The 24,992-nt window shown below is 39.5% G+C and overlaps 1 protein-coding gene across 7 annotated transcripts in view; it reads right to left on the bottom strand.

The window, feature by feature from the left end:
* CDC42BPA (CDC42 binding protein kinase alpha) overlaps positions 1–24,992 on the bottom strand; it is a 322,264-nt gene that overhangs the window by 51,869 nt on the left and 245,403 nt on the right. For 6 of the 7 annotated variants that reach the window (XM_073338668.2, XM_073338662.2, XM_073338664.2 and 3 more), the window contains exons 18-22: positions 17,555–17,660; positions 16,768–16,916; positions 14,519–14,610; positions 10,451–10,527; positions 3,707–3,745 (exon numbers count right to left, since the gene is read on the bottom strand). In XM_073338668.2, the coding sequence (XP_073194769.1) occupies positions 3,707–3,745; positions 10,451–10,527; positions 14,519–14,610; positions 16,768–16,916; positions 17,555–17,660 (463 nt within the window). The remainder of the gene's footprint in view (positions 1–3,706; positions 3,746–10,450; positions 10,528–14,518; positions 14,611–16,767; positions 16,917–17,554; positions 17,661–24,992) is intronic. The other variant, XM_073338663.2, reaches the window with a different exon arrangement.

Here is a 24,992-nt window from a genome sequence, read left to right as displayed (position 1 = left end):
CTTGTTGATTAATTCATTGCTGATGTATTGCCTCTAACCACTTACACAACCCTCACCTGCAGGTGATGGAGGAATGATTTGAGAGCCAGACGAACAGCTCTTAATTCCAATACATTGATGTGCACGGTTTTCTCCTGAGCAGACCAGTGCCCTCGAACTGTCAGATGTCAGAGATAACTGTCTCTTGGTCTCTCTTCTGGAACCAGGGCTGTGGTATCCAACCATATGGTCATTGCTTTGGCCCTGTGCAGCCTCAGAGGCTTTATTGAGCGGGCCTCGGGAATTGGATTTGATCCCAGTCAGGAGTGCTACTTCTTGGAACACTTCAGTCCTTTGTTGGTGGGAGCAACAGGGGCCAAGACAGGTCTTTTTGACTCTGGATCGGAAGGTTACTTAGAACTACAGGGTCTGGCCTTGAGGGCTTCCTCCAGGAGAAGGAGCTGCAGGCGAGTCTCCCTATCCTGTTGGGCTCTGAGAGAAGAGGCCTTCAGATCAAACAATCAGAAGGTGAATATCTGAGGCACCACGCGTGGTCGTTGGGTGTTCGGAAGACAGCTGGGCAGGAAAGACACCTTTTAAAACCTGCCTTTTTCTGCTTCTTCAGTTCTGCCATAACACAGAACTGAAAAAGAATCACTAACTGACTAAACTAATAGCTAACACTATCTATCTAAGAAGCAGCAAGCTCTGGCTCTGAAGAAACCAGAGAGGGTCACATCTGTTTGCGGCATGCAGTTGGAAGGAACTGAGGTGATGAGGGTGCCCCACCCCCTATATAGCCTTGCCCTCGAGGGGCATGAGAGTTCTCTAGCTGACACTGCTAGATAATGGTTCTATCTCAAGACACCACAAGGTTGTGCAGTACCCTTAAGTGGGAATATGCAGAGCCACTCCAAAAACAAGATGTGTCCACTGAGTTGAACTTTCCTGTATAAATATATTTTTAAAAAGTAGGCTGACTAGGTAGCTGCTTTTCTCTCTGTTAGCAATTAAACTACTACACTATAAATAATGGGGAGACCAAGGGTGTTTGCACTAGGCTAGATTGTTGACTGTCTTTTCTAAAAAAAATGTTATCACATATCACAATTTCCCCATCTTTCCACCAAATAATGCTTTGCTAGGTCAGTTGGGAATGGCCACCCTGGTAATCAAAAAAATAATTGCCCAGCAACAATAGGATGGAGTACCATAAACTATATAACCCTTCAGGAAACATGTTACATTTCCAAGCTGCCCTTCTTGAACATGGATAAATGGTCCTTTCCATCTAAAAATATACTCACAGTAGTGAACAGGTGTAATTGTAGAATTTTTTTAAAACTAGTATGAGGGTGTGCTCTGGTTTGTAATTTTTACAAATGCTTCAAACTGTTTTAGAGAACTCTTGGTGGAGAATGTTCTTCATCTTAAACTCAAGATGGATAAAGGTTTCTACCAGTTATGATGTATGTGTTCTCTTTCCATACTGAAAAGTAAAAATTCCTACTTACCAATATACCTGTTCGCTACATGTAAAAAATATATTTCCAGCATTATGGCAACAATTAGCAGTAAGCATACTTTTTTGTGCTCAGATTTACCAGGTGCAAATTATAACTCCAAATCTTCACTAATGTCAGAAACTAATGATACCTTTTAAGTAATAATATCCCCAGCCATATGACAATGGTGCTATAGGCATTTTAAATTATTTTGCAAAATCCAAATATGAATTGCTTGGGTCTCACTCAAAATCCCTACCACTCATATTTAAAAACAAAACAAAAAAACCCAGCAATTAATTGTAGGAGAAATTGGCAAGAGACAGAAATGCCATCCTTTTTGTAGTTAAATTTGGAGATCTAATCTGGAGTTTCATAAATATTTCAAAATATTCAGAAAGAAAGGAGTATCTACTGGAGAGATAAGGTTACCTTGCAACCGAATATTTGCATGCAGAAGAACATCTTCAAGGTACATCTTTAAAAGATAAACTATTTGCCACCAATGTAGTAGAATTTATGAAACTTTTCTGGAAAGGTCTACATAGTTTTGTATTTAGGAAGTTATCTACTGTGTTAAAAGAAATGTTTATTACTGCACTTATGAAACTGAAAAATTAACTTAGGGCCTGATCCAGCACTATGGAAAGTCAGTGGGAGTTTTGCTATTAACTTGAATAGTGTAGAAGCAGGGTCTTAGTTTGTTGGATGCTGCAGTATTTCCAAAGTTTAGTTCCAAACAAAGTGGATTCAGGGCTTGTCTATATGGTGAGGCAACGTGCACAGCAGGAGTGTGTATTCTAAAGCACAACAACTTATTGTGCACTGACTGGCTTGCATAGAACCTGCAGGTGCAAACTAAAAGTTCCCTCCTGTGCTGAAACAGTACTAAGTTAAAATATGCTAGCGAACTTTTAGCACATACCAGAAGGGTCCACATGGGCCAGTCACTGCGACATAAAGTTCACGCCCTCGTAGTGTATATTGCCACATCGTGTAGAAAAAGCTCTTAGTAATGTCTAGGCCCTAAGCTGGCCACATTAAAATTCTTCAAATTAGCCCATAAACTCTATTAACTATTAGATTATCTAAAGCATGTGTTGTATCACCAAACTGTGCAGCCCTTAATCATGCAAGCAGTCTTGCTGACTTCCACAGGACTACACATGTTTAAGGGTTGCAGGACTGAGCCTGTGGGCCCCAATTCTGTATTTAAGTTTATATTTAAATCCATCCATATCCAACAAAGCACTAAAGTACATGCTGAACTGAGATGGACTTCTAAATCAGAGCCATAGTGCTTAAATAGAAGATATTGTACCCTGTAACGGGGTTGGGAAAAATTCTATATTTTTAACTGCAGCTAACATATTATTTATTTTATTATTATTATTAAAGAGATCAAAAATCATTAGCCTAATCATCAAATATTAATATAGGTGGTTTTTCCAGTACTCTGTGACATATTTAATCACAAAGTGGAGTGAGTTCAGGACAGACATATTACTCCTTGTTGGGTAATGCACCTATCCCGAACACATTCTGACAACACTTTGATAGGATACGATCGTGCGTGTTATATAAATTTTCAGAAATGTTTATAAATCCACCGAAAGCTTTAGATGCACCTCCGAGGTTGAAGATATTTAGCATCATATATTATCATGGATGTGAGTTTCTGCTTCTACTGGCTATTACAATTTACTTAAATTATTACCTGCTTATAATTCTATTTTTTTTTTTTAAAAGAAAACATCTCTGGGCCATGATAGTTCCTAAATATGCCCCCTGACTGCCAAACTTCTGCTTTCTATGGGAAATTCCTGTAAAATACCTCCCAAACACTTTCAGAATGCAGTGGAAGCAAAGAGGCTCTCATTTGAATCCTGCTCATCCTCCTGTGCTGCTATCTGATCAGTTTTCACAATGAGCTTTAGTGACTTTCCCTTTCGTATCAAAAAAGAATTAAACCCAAAGCACCATCTTTAGTTACTGTGGTATTCTGGTCACAGAAATCTTACCAAATAAAGCATTCCTAAAGCTTTGTACTCATAGCTTTAAAACATCAAATAGCGCAGCAGCAGCGGTAACAGCAGCACAAGACATGCAGTAAGATAAATACACAAGCTGTAAATAGTCAACATAGGACAGTCTACATTAAACAAAGGCATGTACACCACAGGCAAAAATAAAGGGCCACACAGAGAAAGACAGCATCTTACACGTCTGCCTTTGTTAGCTGGAATACAGGAAGGAGAGCGCTTCAACAAAGAAAGGAGGAAAATGTGTTACAAAACTTAACACAAGGGCACACACTAGCTCAGAATTTGTCACTATGTTACTAGACAAACTGTAGACATGTACAAATATATTTTTAAAATAAATATTTCTAAGACAAATATTTTGTACATATTTTGGGGATGTTACTCATAAGGGGGAACAACACAAGGAAAAAACATAGGAAAGAAACAGTTATTTCAAATCCTGTAACTTTACAGCAGACAATAATGCTCTACAGTGTACACTACATTAGACAACATATGCATGGCTTCCACAATAAATACCTTTATCATCAGTAAAAGATGGATAGTTTCTTCTCTTGAAGGCCCAATGTGTTCAGTTTAAAATACTATTAAGAACCATAATTCTTCCAAACCTAAGGAATTATCAATGTGTGGGTGCAGCCAGGGTCCTCACTACAGAATGCGGCAAAAAGCTATTAAGTAATTAACTATGAAAGTTGTGGATCCAGTTGATACAGTGGAGACTCATGAGTGCCAGAGTCAATGTTCCATGTGTGGGAGTCCAACTGAAGCCAAAGGGTATTTTAAGCAAGGATTGATAGAAGGATAGGACTTGAAACACCAGCTTCAGTCACTCAGGAGGCAGACACATTTCATTTACAATTATTTAAGAATGAAAAAAATATCTGTTCCAATAAGTAGGGCAAATGCTTGCTAGGGCCACAGTAGGTTACACTTAATATGAAATATAAAAGTGATCACAATCACTACCCTTAAAACATAGACCAAGTTGCAATTTGATAGGGGAGGGGCATAGTGAATCATCAGCACAGTGAGATGTTTCTCTTCCTCCTGAAGCATCTGCAGGCTCCAGTCATAGGCAGCTGGAGCGCAGACATCTATTTTGATTTTTCTCCAATAAAACTAGGGAAATTATAGTCTTCTTTGTGGGTACAATTAGAATAACTACAATCATTCATAGTTTGCTATAAACATTTCAATTATTTGGATGGCAGAGATTCAAGCAGAGCTCTGCCCATGTATGTAAATAGATAATTTGAAAGCATATATTTAGTGAGTCAAATTCTAAAGTGATTTACACCCATGAAATTACATGGTCTTCAGTGGGCTTGCAAAGGGTGTAAAATGGGAGTAAAATTTAGCTCAGTATCTTGGTCCCTAAACTATTACCAGCATTTTAGGGGGAGCATGGGGTTACTGCGTGTCTAGGGAGGAGATGATACAGGCCCTGAGCAATATCTGTTGCTGGTCCTACTCAAGAGAACACCCCATATGATACTGCAGCAACTGCAATCTCCTGAGGAACTCTAGCTAGCGGAGTTGATTGGGTAGGGGGTGGTGGCAGGTGAAGGTCTTTGGTTTTGGAACTCACACTTCTTCTTGGTTTGACAGGGTTTAAATTTGATTCCCTTCAAGTCATGCTACAAAAACCTGTCATTATTCTTCCAGGCTATTATTGTCAATCAGGGAGACTGAATAGGAAATGGAGGCCATGTCTAGGGTGATAGTGGTATTTTTTTAAGACTCCTATTTTACTTATTTAAGTTCTGTTTGATATATACTGAGATAAAACTTGTTTAATAGGCCTAGAGCATGGAACTGAGCTACCTATGAAGAATAATATATTTATTTTCTGTTTAACCTTTGTAATTCAGAGATAATTTCTTAAGGGTGTTACTTGATAAATTAGATTGTGATCAATTAAATGAAAGATAGCATATTTACCTTGTGCAAATTCAGATATGCCCCTCCAATTAACATAATTAAATAAGTTATTTAATGTATGACACTTTTGTTGTTGGCCCTTTCCCACAGCAACCTCTAGGCTACCCTCATTCATTATTAATTCACTGTAGGCAATGGAATATGAAGAGGTACCTGCTACATTCAGCAGTACAATAGGTTGGTTCTATCTGGACATAACTGGAATGTTCAACTTCAGCAACAATCCAGTAGTTTATCATATGCATTAAAAATTAACTAGAGGGGCTAATAAAAGCGAGAGCTGGAAAATGTTATGTTCATTCTGTGGTGAATTTTGACTTTTTGAATTCTGTTTCCATTCCAAATTAGAATGAAAAATCACAATTTTCTGCAGAATATTCTGAAAATTTTTGATTCAGAATCATCAAGCTGTTTAGTTACAATAATATTGAAATATTAAATATAAATGTAACATTAATGTCAATATTTTAATATAAAAGTTGAAATGATAAAGTTAAAATGAAAAATTGCAACATTATCAAAATTAAACAAGAAAGTCAAAATACTTTTTTCAACTTTTTCCCCACTAAAAATTTTGGCAAAATCTGCATGTTCCTGCAAAACATTTAAATTCTGACAAAACTGCATTTTTTGATGGAAAACTGTTCCTCTAAATTTTTTTTTTGACCAGCTCTAGCTAATAACTAGTTGGTATACAGGATAATGGCAGGTGAAATTAAGTAAATATCTCACTTGTCTGTGATGGCTTCTGTCCTCCCTTGGAAAGATGGTGACTTCTTTATGCTTCTTTGCAGAGTGAGAAAGTACTCTCTCTCTATGCTACCTACGTTATCCTCTGTCCCTCCTAACTACTGTTCTAAACTGTACTCTTGTCTACTGTAGATTGAGATGAGAGAACCTCCCACTGAACTGAGCCTGAAGACCCAATGATGAATGTCTCATGTTTTGTATGTTAAGCATTAAAATGTTAACCCATCCAACTTTAACAACATATACAGTGATATCTAGAGTCCTGCAAAGCACTGCAAAATCAGCATTAGGAGAAGGTTAAATCTTGGTGGACCAATCAAGAAGACCATCTTCTAAGGCAGTGGTCACCAACCGGTAGATCGTGATAAACTGGTTGATCCTGGAGCCTCTGCTAGTCAATCGTGATCTCCAGCCACTAAAAGTCTGGCGGCGCGGGGCTACCTGCCCAGGCCCCACACCACTCCCGGGAGCATCTGGCATGTCTCTGTGGCCTCGGGAGGGGTCAGGCAGCTCCACATGCTGCCGCTGCCCCCCAGCACCAGCACCCCAGATCCCATTGGCCGCAGTTCCCGGCCAATGGGAGCTGCAGAGTCAGCGCTGGGGGGACAGGGGCAGTAGCAGTGTGTGGAGCCACCTAACCCCCCCCACCCCCCGGGGGCCACAGAGTCAAGTCAGCTGTTTCTAGGAGCAGCGTAGAGGCCAGGGCAGGCAGGAAGCCTGCCTTAGACACGCTGCGCCACTGACCGGGAGCCGCCTGTGGTAAGCGCTTCCTGGCTAGAGCCTGAACCTTGCACCCCCTCCTGCACCTCAACCTGCTGCCCCGCCCGATGCCCCCTCCTGCACCCAAACTCCCTCCCAGAGCCCGCACCTCTCATCCCCTCCTGCACCTTAACACCCTGCCCCAGGCTCAGCCCAGAGCCCCCTCCCACACTCCGAACCCCTCGGCCCCAGCCCAGAGCCTACACCCCCTCCCTCACCACAGCCCACTGCCCCAGGCCGGTGAAAGTGAGCGAGGATGGGGGAGAGTGAGCAATGGAGGAAGGGGGAAATGGAGTGAGCAGGATGGGGCCTTGGGGAAGGGGCGGGGTAGATCCTGGGTTGATCTTAAAGTCAAAAGTGATCTTGTGCGTAAAAAGGTTGGAAATCACTGCTCTAAGGCAGGTTAGCCAACAGTGGAACACACACAAACTGTACTCATTTGACAGTTGACGCTGCACATGCCACAAGATCAACAGCTTGGCATTTTGCACTGTTGTTATAATGTTACAGCTGTGATGTGAACCAATGGATAACACACCCAAGACTTTGCCAGAATTATGCTGGAACTATTGTAAATGATTATTTTTTCTGAAAGATGCATAGAATGCCTTTTTGCCTGCATAAGGGGAAATAATATATTTGATTTGGTCGCAGTATTTGTGAAAAATACACAGTCTCTGCTTTAACAAATATTTATTTATTGATTGATTGATGACTTTCAGAACTAAGTTTACAAGCCCAGCAGCAGATTTTCATTTGCCCATCTCCTTCTTAAGGTCCCCTCTCCAAAGGTAGGCCATATTAAATGTGTTCCCAAACATTTATTTTATTACCTTCTACAATGTTTTGAAAAGGGAGTGGTGTGTTTTTTTTAAAGATCATATTTCTCAGTGTGTATTAAAGAGCAGGCTGAGCTGGGCAACCTTTTCATAATGCTCTTCCACAAAGTAGAATGCTTCTTTAACCCAAACATAGAACCATAAATAGTCAGGATAAAAGTTATCATGACAAAGATTACTTTGGTGTCTCTAGGCATAAGGATATTTCTAAGATGTCAGAAAAGCAATCTTTCTGGTTTGTAAAATGATAATATAGACTACAGTCTAATACTTCTAATGGGGTATCACAAACATACACTCACACAGTATGTGCTCTAACCATAGGAATAAACCATATACAAGAGAAGAAATATTTTTAAGAATTTCTGTTGTGAAAAGGACATTATCAGGATAGGATTATACACTACATCCTCTTTCTTTCAACATTCTTCATGGACTCCCACTTTCCATTTTATAATGGTGTTTTTACAACACAATTAATTATAAGGCATTTTAATAGAGCTGAGACCATAACCTGATATCAAACAGTGTTATAATGTAGAGTTCTATAAAGAGGGCAAAAAGGTGCCTATTTTGAGACAACACTTCTAAGTATTTAAATCTACTAGCCTACTACTTGGGTCTGGAAAATAAATAATGCAGTCAATTTACAGCTTTTAAAATGATTCACTAGCTAAGTTTGCCACCAACTAGTGTACATATTTCAATGTTTTCCTACATTAAAAACATAAATTCCAAACAACAAAAATAGATTGCTATACTCATTCTGGTTATGGTGAAATTTGACACAATTACCGACCCAACCAGTTTTAATAGTAAGACCATTCACTAAAAATGCAAAATCTATTATTTATTTGAGAAAACTAAAAAAAGAAACTTCAGAAGTCATCCAGACAGAGAAAAAATCTTCAGCAAAGTGACTAAAAACTGCTAGAAAGTAATTAGTGAAAATGGGTATAATATACAACAACATACTGAAATTAATTATATAACATCACAGATGATTTCAGAACTGTTGTCAGAGGACTGAGAGTAGGTGACAATTTAGTAGATTAGCTCGGACAAATTGACAACATTTATAGCACCTTCCCATAATACAAAAGCATTTTGCAAAGAGAAATCTCAATACCTGCATTAAAGAGAGAAATATATTTCTTCAAACTGTTTATCTATATAGTATATATCTATCTATACAAAGATATAGATATATTCGTGCAGGAGAATTTGGTGCTCTCAGATGCATTTGAAATCATACAATTCTTAAATTGACTGCATTATGTTTGAATTTGCCAGATCAATCCACCAATTTCTTTTATTGAGAGATTTACTGATTTGAAGGTCAAAGACTTACATCATCCATAAAATCAATCAATGAGGATGAAGAAGAAGAAGAAAAGGAATCCTATTTAATGAACACAGCAGTAAAGAAACAGAAAAAAATGGATGAAGAGAACTATTCTGTAAAAATAAATAATGATACAGTGTTGCAAAAACAATTAAAGAAAAACTGTGAATGACTTTAATGCCAAGTAACAATTACATCAGTTAAAGTTGTGAACTCTTTGTTAATTGCCTTTTGGTTTCTTAGACAGTTAATCCAAAATCCATCCATAAAAAAAAAAGCAGACTAATGCTTTTTCTACCCTTCACTCAATAAAAACACTTCCAAATTCTGACAGAATTTTTGTATTAAAACCAACATCTGATAAATCATTAAAAGCAAATTAAATATGATCAGATGTGCAGAATGTATCAGAATGCAACGACTTTAGAAAATAGTGAATATGCATTAAAGAGGAGAGTAAAATTTTCAAATGTAACAATAATTATTTTCTTACTTAAACTGCAGGGGTCAAATTCTGCTGTATTAAAGATAGTCATGTGCATCTTCTGTTGACATCTGTGGGAGCCATGAACAAATTCTAGAATAGGATTTGACCTTAAGGGTAGCATCCTGACCTAACTGAAGTCAGTGGGAATTTGGTCATTGACTTAAATAGAGCCAGGATTTAAGCCCTAATATTTTATAGAAATTTTACATTGTTTACTTTAGATAAATAAAAGAAGGCGTGAAATATGTTTCCATTTTACGTTTTCTCCTCCAGTTTTTTTTATTTACCAGGACTTTGATCTACAAATTGCAAAGGAATTAAACAGTTTTACTTTAGTTTTACTCCGATTTTCTTGGACACATGCATGGTACCACTGATCTCAATGGTAGTGAGTACATCTGAAGGCAGTATTTAGCTCTTGGTTTACAAATTCCTATAAAAATGAATGGAGGATATGTAATCTGTTTTAGCTAAGTGGTTTTTTTTGGTTTTTTTGTTGGTTTTTTTTTACAATGAAAGGCCATTTTAACTTCATCTTTCTTTTAGACTCTCAGATTTCACCATACATGATCTTTAAAAAGAATGGACCATAATTACAACTATTCAAGAACAGGAAGAAGGCATCAAACAATTATCATAAATTATTATTGTAACCTAAAATGATGTCCAAAATGTAGAAGGACAATGGGATTAAAAGACAGTATTAACTCCTAAGCAAGTATGCACACAACCTGCATGACAGCAAGAATAAAACATTTCCATGATTGCCAAAGACATTCAAATGGCTGCACACTTACTTCAAATTGATCCAGAGCAGAGGTAGGAGCATTCAAAAATGCCAAGAAAGAATTCTGTGAGTCTTGGTGCTTTACACCTAGAAAACAGCAGCAAGTTTTTTAAGCTACAGAAAAATGACTGTTTTATGGAGGCCCTTTGTCTTGCTGAATCTGGTTATAGGTGAATCATCTAAAATTTATTATGGACTGTCACTTCTGGTCTGCTACTCAGTACGAAAGAGGTACCTTTTTAACACATGTGCAGAGAGTATACAGCATATGGTTAAATGTTCATTTCCCCGGATGTGTGTAAAGCCAAGATTATACATTAGATATACTGCACATATGTATATAGGCTGTGTAATGCACAGATACCTAATGTGTATGTGTCTCTTTACAATGCGTTAATACTGATTCACATACATGCATCTACCTGGCTCATTTCACACCTTGCACCCGTAGGGTTTCTATATCTTAGGAGAGGTGTACCCCTGGGGAAGAAAGGGGGTGCAGGTGGCCTTTGCACTGCTGCCCTTCTCTAGAAATTCTGTCAGGAAAAAGGCAGCTTAAACTTATGGGTGAGGTTCCAAGGGAGATATGCCAGTGTTGATTGTTAAGGAAATGTGCTGAATCAGCACTTAATCTGGGTTCCTTGACGGTACCCCATGCCCAGCCAGCACCACCCACTTTTAAGTATTTGAGGACAGTTGAGCACCTAGTGTAGATGTTGCAGATGCTTTAGAAATGCAGTTCCACTCCTGGCAGTCTTTTCACCAGGAAGAGTCTAAACCCTATGAAGATACAGGGATTGGCACAACCTATAGGTGAATCAAGCCCAGTATGTCTGATGTCTCTTCTTGACATTATTCAGGTCCTCAATATTGGGAGAGTTTAATCACAAACACATAATAAGCTCTAAGAGAAATAAGATGACCACAGAGAATGCCTGAATTGCTGTTTCCCCAGAAGATTTGTCATTACATCAGAGCTTCTCTTCTAAAATGGGTATGGGAATGTGGGTGTGTGAGAGAGAGAGAGACATTACAGTTCCTTCTCTAACTAGGATGTCATCCTGTCTACTCCATATCTATCTCACAATGAAAAATTAAATGTTATAAGGAGGATTTTTCCTTCCAAAGTATCAAATACACATTACTTCTCTATCAAAACCCAGACTGAATGCATTTCTCAAAGGAGTTGTCATTCTATAGAATTAGTTTTTCCCTGTGCTATTTTATCACCCTCCCAGGTTTCAGAATATCAAGTGCACAGGATGAATCTACTAATCTAAATTACCCCTTCTTGGAAAACAATACTCAGGCACAGTGAGTTAATCTGCCACTATCACATGAAGTATCAGAGGGGTAGCCGTGTTAGTCTGGATCTGTAAAAGCGGAAAAGAGTCCTGTGGCACCTTATAGACTAACAGATGTATTGGAGCATAAGTTTTCGTGGGTGAATACCCACTTCGTCGGTGGGTATAAAATTAATGCACTTGAATCCTCTGCAATGTTTATCTTTTAGTCATCAACATACTTCTACTTACAAGAGACAGTCAAATTAAAATATAAAACAATCTGGATTAAAGAGGGTTTCTCAGTAGTTAAATATTTAAACAGTCCACATACAATGTTATGAATTTGCTTTTGGCTAAAGGATACTAATTACTTCTGACATTTTTTTTTTAATCCAGAAGTTTTCGAAGTAAGTTTTACAGTCTTTTAAGAAGTAGAATTAAACTCTTATCTCTATTAACACAAAAATGTAATACTTGAAAACACCAGATTTGGTAAACTATTAATTATAAATTCTTGTTTATGACTAAATACTGCAAGGCAGACTTGTTCAGCAGATTGATAATTAGTTTTTTGGGAGCATAGTACTTTTGTACTGTTCATGAAGCTATAAATGGAAGGATAAACATATGGAAAAGAAGCATCAACAAGGACAAGTTTTCAAAAGCAATAAGCTAGCCCCGAATTCCCATTTTGCATCTCCATAAATATCAAGATATTTATTCTGAATATCGGTGTGAAACATCATGGTGAGCAAGTATCAGTATTATAAATAATTTCCTCGTCAGCTAATCAGCACCAGTCATTTCTGAATATTGTGTAGTACTTTTGGGCTGTCATAACGGTCACGCTGCACTCAGAGGCCTGTCTACACTAGGTGAAAAGGAGTTGTAGCAGACTACTTGTTTGGTATGCCTTGAGATTGCAAACCCTATAAAATGCTTGAATCTAAGCATAACAGTTGTCCCACAAATTTTTGAGTTTTGAGACAGGTTTGAGTTCTAACAACTAGTTGCTGCACCTACGGAAGTGACACAAGATCTTTAATTCATGTCTGCCTGAAACAAGTGCAATCTGCAATTGTTTCTTTCAGCCTGGATGGTAAGACACGAAATGTTACAGCTACACCAGGTCAGCTGATTCGCCTTACTCCATCTCCCAATTACTCCTGGGGTAATTCTGCGCTACTGCATGTGCACATATTTCATAAGCCCTGCAGATTTAGAATTTTTCGTGCAGAAAAACGCTTCTGCCAAAATGTTGCTGCAGTTCTGCCTTTTGCCCACCAGAGGGTGCTGTGGCAACAGAACAAAGTTGCAACTCCCCCCAGTGAGGGAAAAGAGAGCTGCCTTACCAGCGCATGTCAGGCCAGGTCAGGAGACAGGGGCTGTGGGGTGTTGGGGGCGTGTGTGTGTGGAGGTGTCAGACGGGCTGATAAGGGCTAGTGGGGAAGGACAGACGGGGGCAGAGGCTGAATGGGAGTGGAGGCACAGTGCCATGTGGAGAGGGAGGTGCAGAGACACATGAGGACAGAACAAAGGGGGCAGAGCTACATAGGGACAGGGGAGTGGCTGAGTGAGGGCACAGACACACATGGTGATGAGGAGGGGTGCAGAGCTACATAGGGACAGGGGCAGATGTGCCTGACTGAATGGGAGAGGCTAGGGGCCAGTCAGGGTCTGCATGGGGGAAGCTCCCTAATAATCCCTTCTTGGCTGTCACTCCTCCCCACCCCCACCCCCATCCCCACAAACAAAAAATAACAAAACAAAAAAACAACCCCTGTTCCTTACTTTTCCCACCCATACCCAACAACCCTCCAAGTTCACACTCAGGCTCCTTCCCAGCAATTTACTTCTCTCTCCCTCAGCTCCTCCATGACCTCTGACTCCCCGCAAGCTTTCCTCTGCTTCTTAGGGGTGTTGGAAATACGGTTCTGTATTGTAGTTTAAATGAATTATTACTCAGAGTTCTGTATTAATATGCCTAGTAAGGCATCTGTCAAAAAACATTTCCTGAATCTTTTTTGTTGTCTGTATTGTTACAGACATACTTGCTGACAGGTATTTTGAAATAAATGACCAAAGGTAATTAAAACTGGTGTGATTATATTGTGTTATTTTGACAAATAATATATGCAGAATTTTAAAATATTGTGTGCAGAATATTTAATTTTTTGTTGCAGAATTCCACCAGGAGTAGAGTCTCAATGCTCCAGCTTGTATTTGGAAATCACCCAAGAGTCTTTGCTCCCAGAAACACTGGTTCAATCACAGTAAGGCAAAAACTAGTAAATTGATTCTGCATTGCTATGTGTAAGCAGTAATCTGCTGCAGGAAAAACAACCATTAAATGTTATCAATGCCCCGCTATTGTTTCCTCTCTTAGTGTAGACGTAGCCAGATCATTCAGAAATGGAGAGTACCGACTGACTATACTGAAGTGTAAAAACCCCTATCTACCAAAAAAAATGTTTATTGAATATTCTGTACTACTAAGGGTTATATGGTTGTCAATTCTATATACAAGTTGAAGTAAAAATAATTTAGTTCAAATCAAAATGACTCTTATGCTTCCAGTGCACCAAGAAAATTCCAGAATAATATACAACAGATTTGCACATAATTGATGCGGGTACATTTTACCGTGCAATAGCTGTATTAACATTTTAGATGTCAGAATCTCTCAGCAGCATGGTTCTTGCATTTACATCGCAAGATGACACTCTTAACTGATAAGATGTACCCGCTACTGTGCAATATGTTCTCATTTATTTTGACACCAGTTGCCATACCCTTTTCTGATCTAAGGTCTTCTGTCTCCTTTTTCAGTTTTTCAATTTCTGACAACAGTTCCAAGTTCTTCTTCTCTGACTCTTGAAGTTTACTTTAAAAAAGAAAGAAAAACAAAGAAACAAAAAAATACAGTTATTGAGAGCCAGCACTGCAAATTCTCCCTTTTTTGGTCCATCTTTGCATGTTATTTGGACTACTGTTTGGTTAAAATCAATGCCAGCCAAGTTGCGTTGTCAAACAAAGCATGATGTCATCAAATGGAAGGCTGAGTTCAGAATTCTGTTATGACTTGTTTAGTATGGGACCTTGAAAAAGGAATGAATAATTGCCTTTGTTTACCCTTTAGGTTGACCCATGCCTCTAATTTATGAACAACTGTGTGAACCCATGCCCTGGGAATGAGAAGAAAAGACCACATTTAAAAATAAACATAAAACAGATCATTTCATTTGCTAATTCATTAAGTTTGTGCTGCTCAGACACTGTACATTGAAAGTTTCTCTGTTCAGTTATTCACAACGGAGACCATAAAAACATTTCGGTAATATAGTGCTCAGCTTAGTTTGCTCCTTACGAATTCTCCGATTCACAATCAAATAAATATTACTACTATACAATTCTACAGCACTTTTCATCCAAGGAGCTCTAAGCACTTTTCAAACGCAAGTTATTCCTCTATCTTAATGGTTTTATACTGCTGCTTTTTAAGATAGGTAAACTAAGGCTCAGAGATATTGATTAGCCCCAAATCACACAGTGAGTCAGTGGCAGAGTCAAGGATGGAACTCTGAAGCTCTGCTCCCCAATTCTAGTCACTAGATTGCACTGCCTAAACATTCAAGGACTTTTTTCTTCTATGAACAGGTTGATCTAAAACATTAAGAGGTCTAATTTCAACTTGATGTGCAGGTTTTTACTCCTTAACTATCATTAATGTTAATGGGAATTGACATTGCTAAACGCCTTGTACAGTGAGTTGAAGATATACACTCAAATCTCCCCATCACGCACATTAAAAATAAATTTTGCCACAACCCACGTGATTTCTTATCTCCAACCTCCCTATCAGATCCAGCTAAGACAGAAAATCATCACTTCTCTCTCATTTTGCAATTCACACATCAGTTCTTTATTCCATTCTCCACTACTGGTCCTTTCCATGTCTTATGTCTACTGTTTACGTGCCTAGATACTGTACTACAGTGACAGGCATATTATGGTATAAATGCCTTATACAGAGACTTCAGCAGACAGGTTCATGCACATGTCTAGTCTCCTTGTTTAGAGAAAGGGAATTCAAAGGCTTCTAAAAGTTACCAGTATGGTACCTTTAAAACACACCATAGGGCATTTTTTCCAGTAGGACAGCCCAGGAAACTGAAGTCCGCTACTTTCCAACAGAATAGGGGCAGCATGGATAGTGGCAGAGCACATTTCTCTTACAATGAGCTCAGTCCTGACTTGGAGGGATCACTTTTAGGGATAAAAAAAGCTGTTCAGCCCTCATACTTGTGCTGTCTTTAGCCTCTCTGCTCAGGCTGCCAACAAAGGAAATAATCAGTACCAATTTCAATGGTGGATGTTGTGATGCGAGTGTTTGAACTGGACTCATGCCACCAAATTTATTTTCACAGGCTGCCAAGAAACCTTCTATGGTACCAGCATTCGGTAACTTGGCTGGATTACAACTCATGACCTACAAGTGAAATGCCCCATTATTCCCCACTACTAATCCTCTGCTTTGGCCAGTCCCCCTAATCAAATGAATTTTGAAATTGAAGTAAAGAAGGGATCAGTGAAGTAGGGAAGAAAATAATTCTTAAATCTCAATAGGCAGGTTTTATTCCTGTACAAATCAACATGCCAAAATTGATTTTGTCCATCCAATCCAATAGACTTATCAATGGAGTAGAAAGGAATATATGTTTTGAGATAGACAAACAACAATTGTCTGTTACTCAGCCGCAAAGTTGTAAAATGTTTGTGGAAGAAATTATTTGATTTATGAAAAAGTGCCACCTGAAAGTCCAGAGAGCGCGCTCCAGTTTTTCATAGTACCGTTTCAGTTACTCACAGTATACAAAAGAGTATGGTCTTGTTTTTAGGTACAGCTATAAGAAACTAACACATCATTCATTATCAGATTTTGACAGACAAGATATTTAACATTTATAACTAGATGTTCTCTCCCCAAAAGGTCTTTGGCAAGCTACCACAGCGAAGTTCCATCAGAACCATTCAGTCTCACCATTCTGTTGAGATGCTGGAAGCTTTAACTTTATTTAACTCATCTTGAATGGCCTGTTTGGCTCGGATTTCTGCATCAAGTGCTGACTGCAGTTCCAGCCTTGCTGACATATCCAGTTTAGCAAAGCGGCGCATCTTCCAGGGCATGTCCTAAAAAAACCAAAACAAACAACCCAGAGAGAATGCAATTATTTCAATATTATTAATTATTATTAGTAGTAGCACCTCAGCCTGTTATGTTCTTGACGTGAGAGCTCATCAGTCCAGAAAGGATTTTGGAAAGTCCCCAAATACATCATCTCTTTTTTCTCCTCAAGTTCTAAAAGAGGAAGATGACTGTCCCATGCTTTCATACTCTTACAACTTTGTGAACCATAATCATTTACATGCATGGATTCGAATGGCAACTATGATAAGACTCACAGAAGGGAATGGCTCCTTCAAAGAGAATACTTTCCATGATGTGACAGGGCAGAACTTTTTCACCTCTGCAGTTTTATGCAAACATCCTCTCAATACATTAATACAAGATTGTCTATAACCATCTAAACAAAATTACACATAAAATCCCATTATAGAAGAGGTGCAATTCTATTAATTGACGACAATTAAATTGTGGTGGTCACTTAATAGGAACGAAAAGTTCCTAAACTTGCAAGATCTCATGAGGCAGCCTCTTTAGATAAGTTAATATTGAAGGCAAAACTGACAAGTACTGACACAAAGTCATCATTTTTTTTTTTTTTTTTTTACAAAATGTTATTTGGTATGTTAAGTGTGATCCTTACGGTTGCTCTTGCACCCAAACTGGAGTTCCTCAGAGCCTCTAGTTCTTCTGTCATTTTAGAGGCCAAGGCTTGTAGATACCCTCGAGCATCCTTTTCATCACTCACCCTAAAGAAAAAAAAATTAAATGAAAAATATAAAAGCAAGGGAACAATTAATTTAAAATAAACAAGGCAACCTCAGTAATTGTAAAGGCTAAATCCTTTGCTACTTTGCACATTTAAATTATACAGTGTATGCTACAAAGACAAATGAAGAAGAAAAAGAAATCAAATATCAAAGCTTAAGAAAGCAAATAAAAATATTTGTCATGACCAGCATCATCTGACCAAAATACAGACTGTAACAATGAAATGTAGCAGTTAATTTTTAGACAGCAAGTTAAAAATTAAATATGCTACTACAAATTAACAGTTAGAGCATCCAAGCAACATCAGGGATAAGAGTTGTCTTTCTAATCCTTCTAAGATGTTATCATAACTGACTACAAAACTAGTGACATTAGACGCTTCCCCCAGTTCCTATTTAATAACGGTTTCTTACAGTAGTTTATTAAACAGACTAAGCGAGATGAGGGCATCTTATTCCCTGAATTTGCCTTCTATAAAGACATGCCTTCTGGTTCTGATCATGTGAACAAGAGTCTCCAAACTTTCTGCTCTTTGAAGACAAGAGCCTCACTGCATCTTCCACAAAGACAAGGTTGTATTTCAGACTCCATTCTCCACAGCCAGGTGCATCAAATTCTGTATCACCAAAGCCTACCCATGTTGTAGATAAGCAGGTCCCAGAAGGGATCAGAGCTAGTTTGGCACACCACAACTGGTAACCTGGATGGAAAGGGCCAATGACTTTGAACATACAAATACATTTTGGCAGGAACATCCCCCAGGCAGTGGTCCCTAAATTCTGTAATTATAGTAACTTTTAGGGAAGGAGAAAATCTTATTTTTCTATCCTACTTATCTCTCCGTTCCTCCTCATTTTACTGTTTATTACATTCCAAGTATTTTGGACCTGGAGAGAGACCGTGATCTAGAATGGTAAATCCGTTACCTGGCAATTTCATTTCTGTGAAATCTCTCTCCGCCATCCATCCAAGGTAAGTCCTTTGGTTACCCACACAGTGGCTTCTTCAGGGTTCATGTACACGGTTAATATGGTTGAATAAAGCATTATTGCTAAGAATTATTATTGCTAAGAATTAGTAGGTTTATCCTACTAATAAGAATTTAGTGTTTCAATACACCTTTGGAAGTACTCATTAGGAGTGAGGAGACAGAAGGGACAAGTCCTGGAGTGCCATGGACAAGTCTGAGCTCCCTCCAGTATTTGCAGGAATAGAGGTGCAACTCAAATGTTTTGGCCTGAGACACAGGTCATGATCCACAACCTATATAAAAAAAACACCATGTTTTTTCCCCCTCAGATTATTTGGGGCATGCCGTTCCCGAGGTGGCGTGTCCAAACCTGTTTGCCATGTCCAGTGAACAAAGTCATGAATTAAGTGAGACAGTAATCATGATGAGATTTTCACATGTGGCCTTGGAGTCCCATCGGGCTTGATATCAGCTGGGTTTCCAGCACCCTTTCCTCCGCTGGCAAAGTTGTTAATGACATCTCTGGAGTATAGCAAAGCTCTCTGACTGAAGTCTAGCAGCTCGTTCTTGCCTTTACTCCTACGTCCCGAGATGCGATAAGACTTGATTGATGGGGAAAACATTTGGTTCCCATCAATTTTTTTATTTCCTTGGCAGATTGATAGTATCTGACTTCCTCTGCTGCTGCTTCATCTGGGAAAACTTTTTATTTGTATTCAAAACAATCTGTCATATTGACCATCAGTGCTGTCCCATCCGTGGCATATACAAGGTCTGGTTTTCTTAGTTCACCTTTAGCAGTGTGCAGTTTTGTTTTCTGATATACAACCGACTCAAGCTTACATACTTCTTTTACCAAAAATCTTAAACAATTTATTATGCCTTCTTATGTGGACATTGTCCCAAAGTATGAGATAGAGATTCATATTTAGCAGAACAGGATCTGCATTTCATGACTGAATTATTTTCCCCCCACCCTGGATATTCCCTGTTGGGATATATGTTTGCCTTCAGTTTCAAAGCCATTAGGAACTGGCGTTCAGTGAAACCCTGGTGATATCTCATCCAATTATCGCTGATCGGATCACTGTGGAAATGTTCAATTCCACTACCTTGGCATGGTGGTTCCTTCCACTGGGAGAATTCTGCATCTGACCAGTTACAGGGATTGGGTACTTGAACCTGGGACCTGGCCTCTCCCACTCATTTAGCGTTTCATGGATGCTCCGTGGCATTCTGTTATTGTCAAAAAACAGAACTGGATCTGTTATTGAAAGCACCACTTCTACCTTCCCACCTGCTGCCAGGCACAGTTTACTATATTCATCCTGAATACCACTAGTCAATGCAATGCTCCGAATTGTCTCATCTGTGGAGTGTGAAATTCTATGTAACTATCTTGCCTGAATAGATGATATGAGGCTAGCAAGTCTCGTCACTCCCAGTCTTCCATTTCTGGATTCGGCATAAATGAATCTACTGCAGGTAGATGAAGCCACCAAATGATGGCCCTCCTAATACTGTCACTGAGGGAAAACCATAGGGTTCTCTTACAGTTGGCGTGGTCTGCCAGATAGATCATTTGTGGTACGGTGAAGATTTTCAATATTTCCAATTTTTGCGAAGGCCTGAGAAGTGCCCTCTCGATCCTCTTGAGCCAGGTGCCAAGTTTATTGGATAATGCTGGTTTGGAGAACCCAAGCCATGGATCAACCTTTAGCTGCAAGTTATTTCTCAGACTTGCCTGGTCTTATCATGTTCAGCCCGCCTGTGTCAATCTTCCATGCATTGGTGGCAGGTGAACTCCCGCTTTGGGGAGGCTAGCCCGCCAGCCCACCCCTTCCACCCAAGGCCCTGCCCCCCATACGCCGGAGCCACGAAACCCCATCCCTCGAACAGGAGAGGCTCTAAGGGGCCCCCCGTGATTGCAGGAGCCCTGGCCCCCTCACCCCAGCTACACTGGGCTGAACTGCTGGCCTCCCTGACCCACCGCCACGCCCTCCAAGCACCAGGCTGAGCTGCCAGCCCCCCCGAGTGCTGGGCCGGCCCCAGCACCAAGTTGGGCCGTTTCCCCCACCAGGCCGAGTTGCTGTTCCCCCCACCCCTGCCGAGTTACCCGACTCCCTGTCAGCGCCGGGCCGAGCCGCCAACCCCTCCCCCCCAAGGCACTCCCCAAGCCGAGCTCCTGTCCCCCACCAACAGCACTGGGCCAAGTTGCCGGCCCTCCAAGCACCAGACCCCCCTGCTCCTGAAGGCCCCAACACGGCCGAGCAACTGGACCCAGTGCCCAGCCAAGCCTCCTCACTTCCCTGCCTGCTGCTGGCTCTTCGCTGGCTTTCTGCATCCCTCCTCACTCTCCAGTCACCAAGGAGGAGGGATGTGGCGAGTGTCATTTGTTTGAATCCCTTAAGGATTTTGTTCTGTGGTATGTGGCAGAACACCTCTGTCGGAGATCACCAGGGATACGTGAGATTAAAAATACACAGATTTTAAAGGTTTCAGAGTAGCAGTCGTGTTAGTCTGTATTTGCAAAAAGAAAAAGAGTACTTGTGGCACCTTAGAGACTAACAAATTTATTTGAGCATAAGCTTTCGTGAGCTACATGCATCTGATGAAGTGAGCTATAGCTCACGAAAGCTTATGCTCAAATAAATTGGTTCGTCTCTAAGGTGCCACAAGTACTTCTTTTCTTTTTACAGATTTTAAATAAGCACGTTTTCTTATTTTTAAATTTAAATAATTTAATTTAAAACAAAGAATTTAAAGACCCAGTTTGCTTGTCACTGTTTATGAAGTCTGTTTACCCTATGCATTTCCCTCACTCAGACAGTGAAAAGTATTTCAGTCATTTATTTTATGTTGACTGTACTTTCAGGTTCTTAGCGTTGCAAAATTGGGACTGAAAAAATTGCAGGAGAATATTTAAGAGAAAGTGTTTCAGTTGAGGCTTAATTGTTTTAAAATTTTTGTTTTTAGAAAAATCTATATTTGAGGCCAAGGTTTGGTGGACAGCATCCCTTGTATCAGAAAATAGCTATGAACAAGTTAAAGAGGAAGATAAATATGAACTATTTACTCCAATCTAGTGCCCTGATATCCCTCTGATAACCAGTAGGTGGCAAATGGCTCACAATGATTCGACCGTCTTCAAACTAGTGTTGTGTGACCTCAGAAGCTTTTGCACTTGTTTTAGGCATAATAGAGGCCTGGCCAAGTCTTAATCTCCCAGGTCTCGCATTCCTTCTCACAGTCCCTTAACAAATGTAGCAAAGGGTTTGAGGATCTCAGAATGTCTTGAATCTACTGAATGCATTTTCTTTCTTTTACTAAACAATTCGATTTTCAATCTTTTTTCATATATAACAATGTCCTTTTCACACTGCTTGGACCTGCAAGTCTTATTTATTATTTAATTTTCTTAAAAGTAAAAAAGAACAAGGGTTTGATTTATACCTATCAATCCAAGAGACTTTGGGAAAACAGGGAGAGAGTAAAAACTCTTGTGAGGTAAAGTTTCACTTCTTACCTCAAAAATAATACATCTGAGAAACTGTTTTCGATAGTGATATTTTAAAATTCTATTATTCTTACACTTTAAATCAATTGATAAAACTTCTGCTGAGATTCAACTTCCATTCAGAGTCCTAAAGCCTGTTCCATAATGCATGCACGCTTTCTGCTGAGAACAATGGGGTTTGATATTCAAGTAGTTGCTTTGGGACTTTTTTCCTTTTTATTTTTAACAAAACCTTTAAAAGTCCTGAAAATACTCATTAAGAATGAGTGCTTGGCAAGACATCCAGACTGCATGGCAAGACATCCAGACTGCACCAGAAATATCAGGTAAATCTTCTAGTTATTATTTGTATTACAGTAGTATCTACACACCCCAACTGAGACTGAGACCCCATTGTGCTAGATGCTGTACAAAGAGTAGGAGACACTACCCTCCTCCAGGAGCTTACAATATAGACCAAAGGTGAGACAAGTATTGTTCCCATTTTACAGACAGAGAACTGAAGCACCAAGATATTAAGTGACTTGTCCAAAGTTACAAAAAAAAAAAAATTTCTGCAGCTGAGCCAGGAATTGAGCCGAGATTTCCTAAGGTTCAATCCACCTGCTCTCTCTTTGATTAAATGTGTTTTAATGAGAAATCAAAGAAGTCCTGAGCTGGGTGAAGTAAACATTTAAATACAAGTCTTATCCTTCTTTCCAGAGCATATCTTGAGTTTCAATGAGAGAAAATGAATGAAAAGTTTGACATTCTAAAGTCTCTGGTCTCCTTCAAATATGATTTTATGAGTCCAAAGATACCTTTTAAATGAGGTAACCTGTCCCTATACTGAAAATAAGAGGCTTAGGACAAAAGGCTTCCATTTTAATTTCAGAAATAAAGAAAAGGCCACTTCTGATATCCCAAAGAACAGATTTATAGCAGAGAAAGTTTGCGATGTAATATTATGTGGAAGTTGATATCTAGCTTTTGTAAAAATCTTTGCACCATACCTACATTTTTCTGAAGTAGTGCATTTTTCCCAGTTCTTCACCAAGTACAGTGGAACCCCGATTATCCAATCTAACTGGGATCGGGGCAAGATCGGATAACCAAAAAACTGGATAAACTGGAGAATGGGTGGCAGGGCTCAGCTTGTCAGACCCGTGCTGACATCGGGAGCCCCAGCTGCCCAGGGCTGCCAGCCTGAGCCCTGCTGCTGTCAGCCCTGGGCGGCTGGTGGTTCGGTTAATACAGAGAGCTGGATAACAGAGGCTCGGATAAAATGGGGTTCTACTGTATTATTACTGATAATGAATACTAAAAATACTCTCATGCTATACTGTACAGCACCTTTTATCCAAAAGGCTCAAAGCACATTAAAAACTTCACATTAGAGAATTAAGCCTCTCACGCCTGTGAGATAGATACGAAACTCATGTTACAGGTGAGCTCACTAAGGCACAGACATATTAAGTGCCTTGCAAAGTCACTCAGTGAATCAACAGCACAGATTGCTGTTCAGCTCCTTTCTGCCACAGGCCTGAAGTATAGTATCGCTGGCTATTTGAAAGTGTGGTGTTTAAATGGGACTGTATTAGTATTAGATGTAATGAGTCTTTTTCCTGGTACCTAGGGGGAAAATTTATACTTATAAATATAAGTATAAATAACATATATGACATATATAACATATAAGTCTCATGTTTTCTTATTCTTGTCAAGGGTTGGAGTGGTTTGGATAGTATTAGCTTGTCAATCTAAGAACTCTGTTAAGATGGCTGGATGGTCTGTGAAGGTCTGTCGCCAGCATGTTAGAGTAAACAGGGGCAAGGGTGAGTTACAATTATTTGCATGCTATAACTACTGGGAAGAACACATTAGGATGGTTCAAGGAGGTATTAACTGTGTAAAGAGGTGACATTAACAGAATAAATTGTGAGTTCAGTACCAGAGCAGACTTCCTGACAGTGATCTCTATTAAATTGTGGCAAAGTGTCTCAAGGGAAGTGATGGAAATCCAACTGCTTGTGCTATTTAAAACTGGGCAGGAAATAATCCTGTAAATATTGTAGGGAGCAACAATGTATTGGCTTTGGAGATGGTCCAGGTGACCAGATAGGTGTTTCCCATCTCTAATTTCTATGAATCTGTCATAACTTCAGCACTGAAGAAACCTGCTGGTTTACACCTTTTATTGAGGGGTGGGGAGCATGCACGTAATTTAGACAGAAAACTATTAGATTTGGGGAGGAGCCAACCACCCCACCTTAACTTCTGTCAGCTATGAGCTACTGCGGTTGCCATAATTAGAAACATGAAGATTTGGATTGAAACTGTGAGTGCCTGAGAAAAAAATTAAGAACTTGCAGATACCCAAACCAGAAATACTCTTTTGAATATGAAGTGATTACTTGATATTTTCCTCTCAAAACACATACAACTGCCACTGATGTTCAAGAGGACTCCAGGTATGCATGCAGAGGGATATATCTCCAACAGAGCATCTCATTTTAGTATGCAGCACAGAACTCTAAGGAGAAGAGAAGGTTGCTACAAGATTATTTGAGTAACAAATGGAAGAACAAAGGTACAAACAGCACAAATTGAGTAAAGACATGGTGGCTGAGCACTGCTGAATGAATGTTGTTGGGTGTCCTCAGGATGGAAGAAAGAAAAAGACTAGAAGTTGTGTAGCAATTAAGAATATGAATGTAGACAGGCTATCTGGGCCTCACAGAAATGTAGAGCTGGAAGGGACCTAAAGAAGTCAAGTCCAGCCCCCTGTGCTCTGGCAGGACCAAATAACCCTTGACCATCACTGACAGGTGTTTGTCCAACCTG

This window comes from Lepidochelys kempii, chromosome 3, assembly GCF_965140285.1.
Source record: "Lepidochelys kempii isolate rLepKem1 chromosome 3, rLepKem1.hap1, whole genome shotgun sequence".
Taxonomy (NCBI): domain Eukaryota; kingdom Metazoa; phylum Chordata; order Testudines; family Cheloniidae; genus Lepidochelys; species Lepidochelys kempii.
Note: the sequence above shows the minus strand (reverse complement) of the source record. Positions and strands in the feature narration are given on the sequence as shown.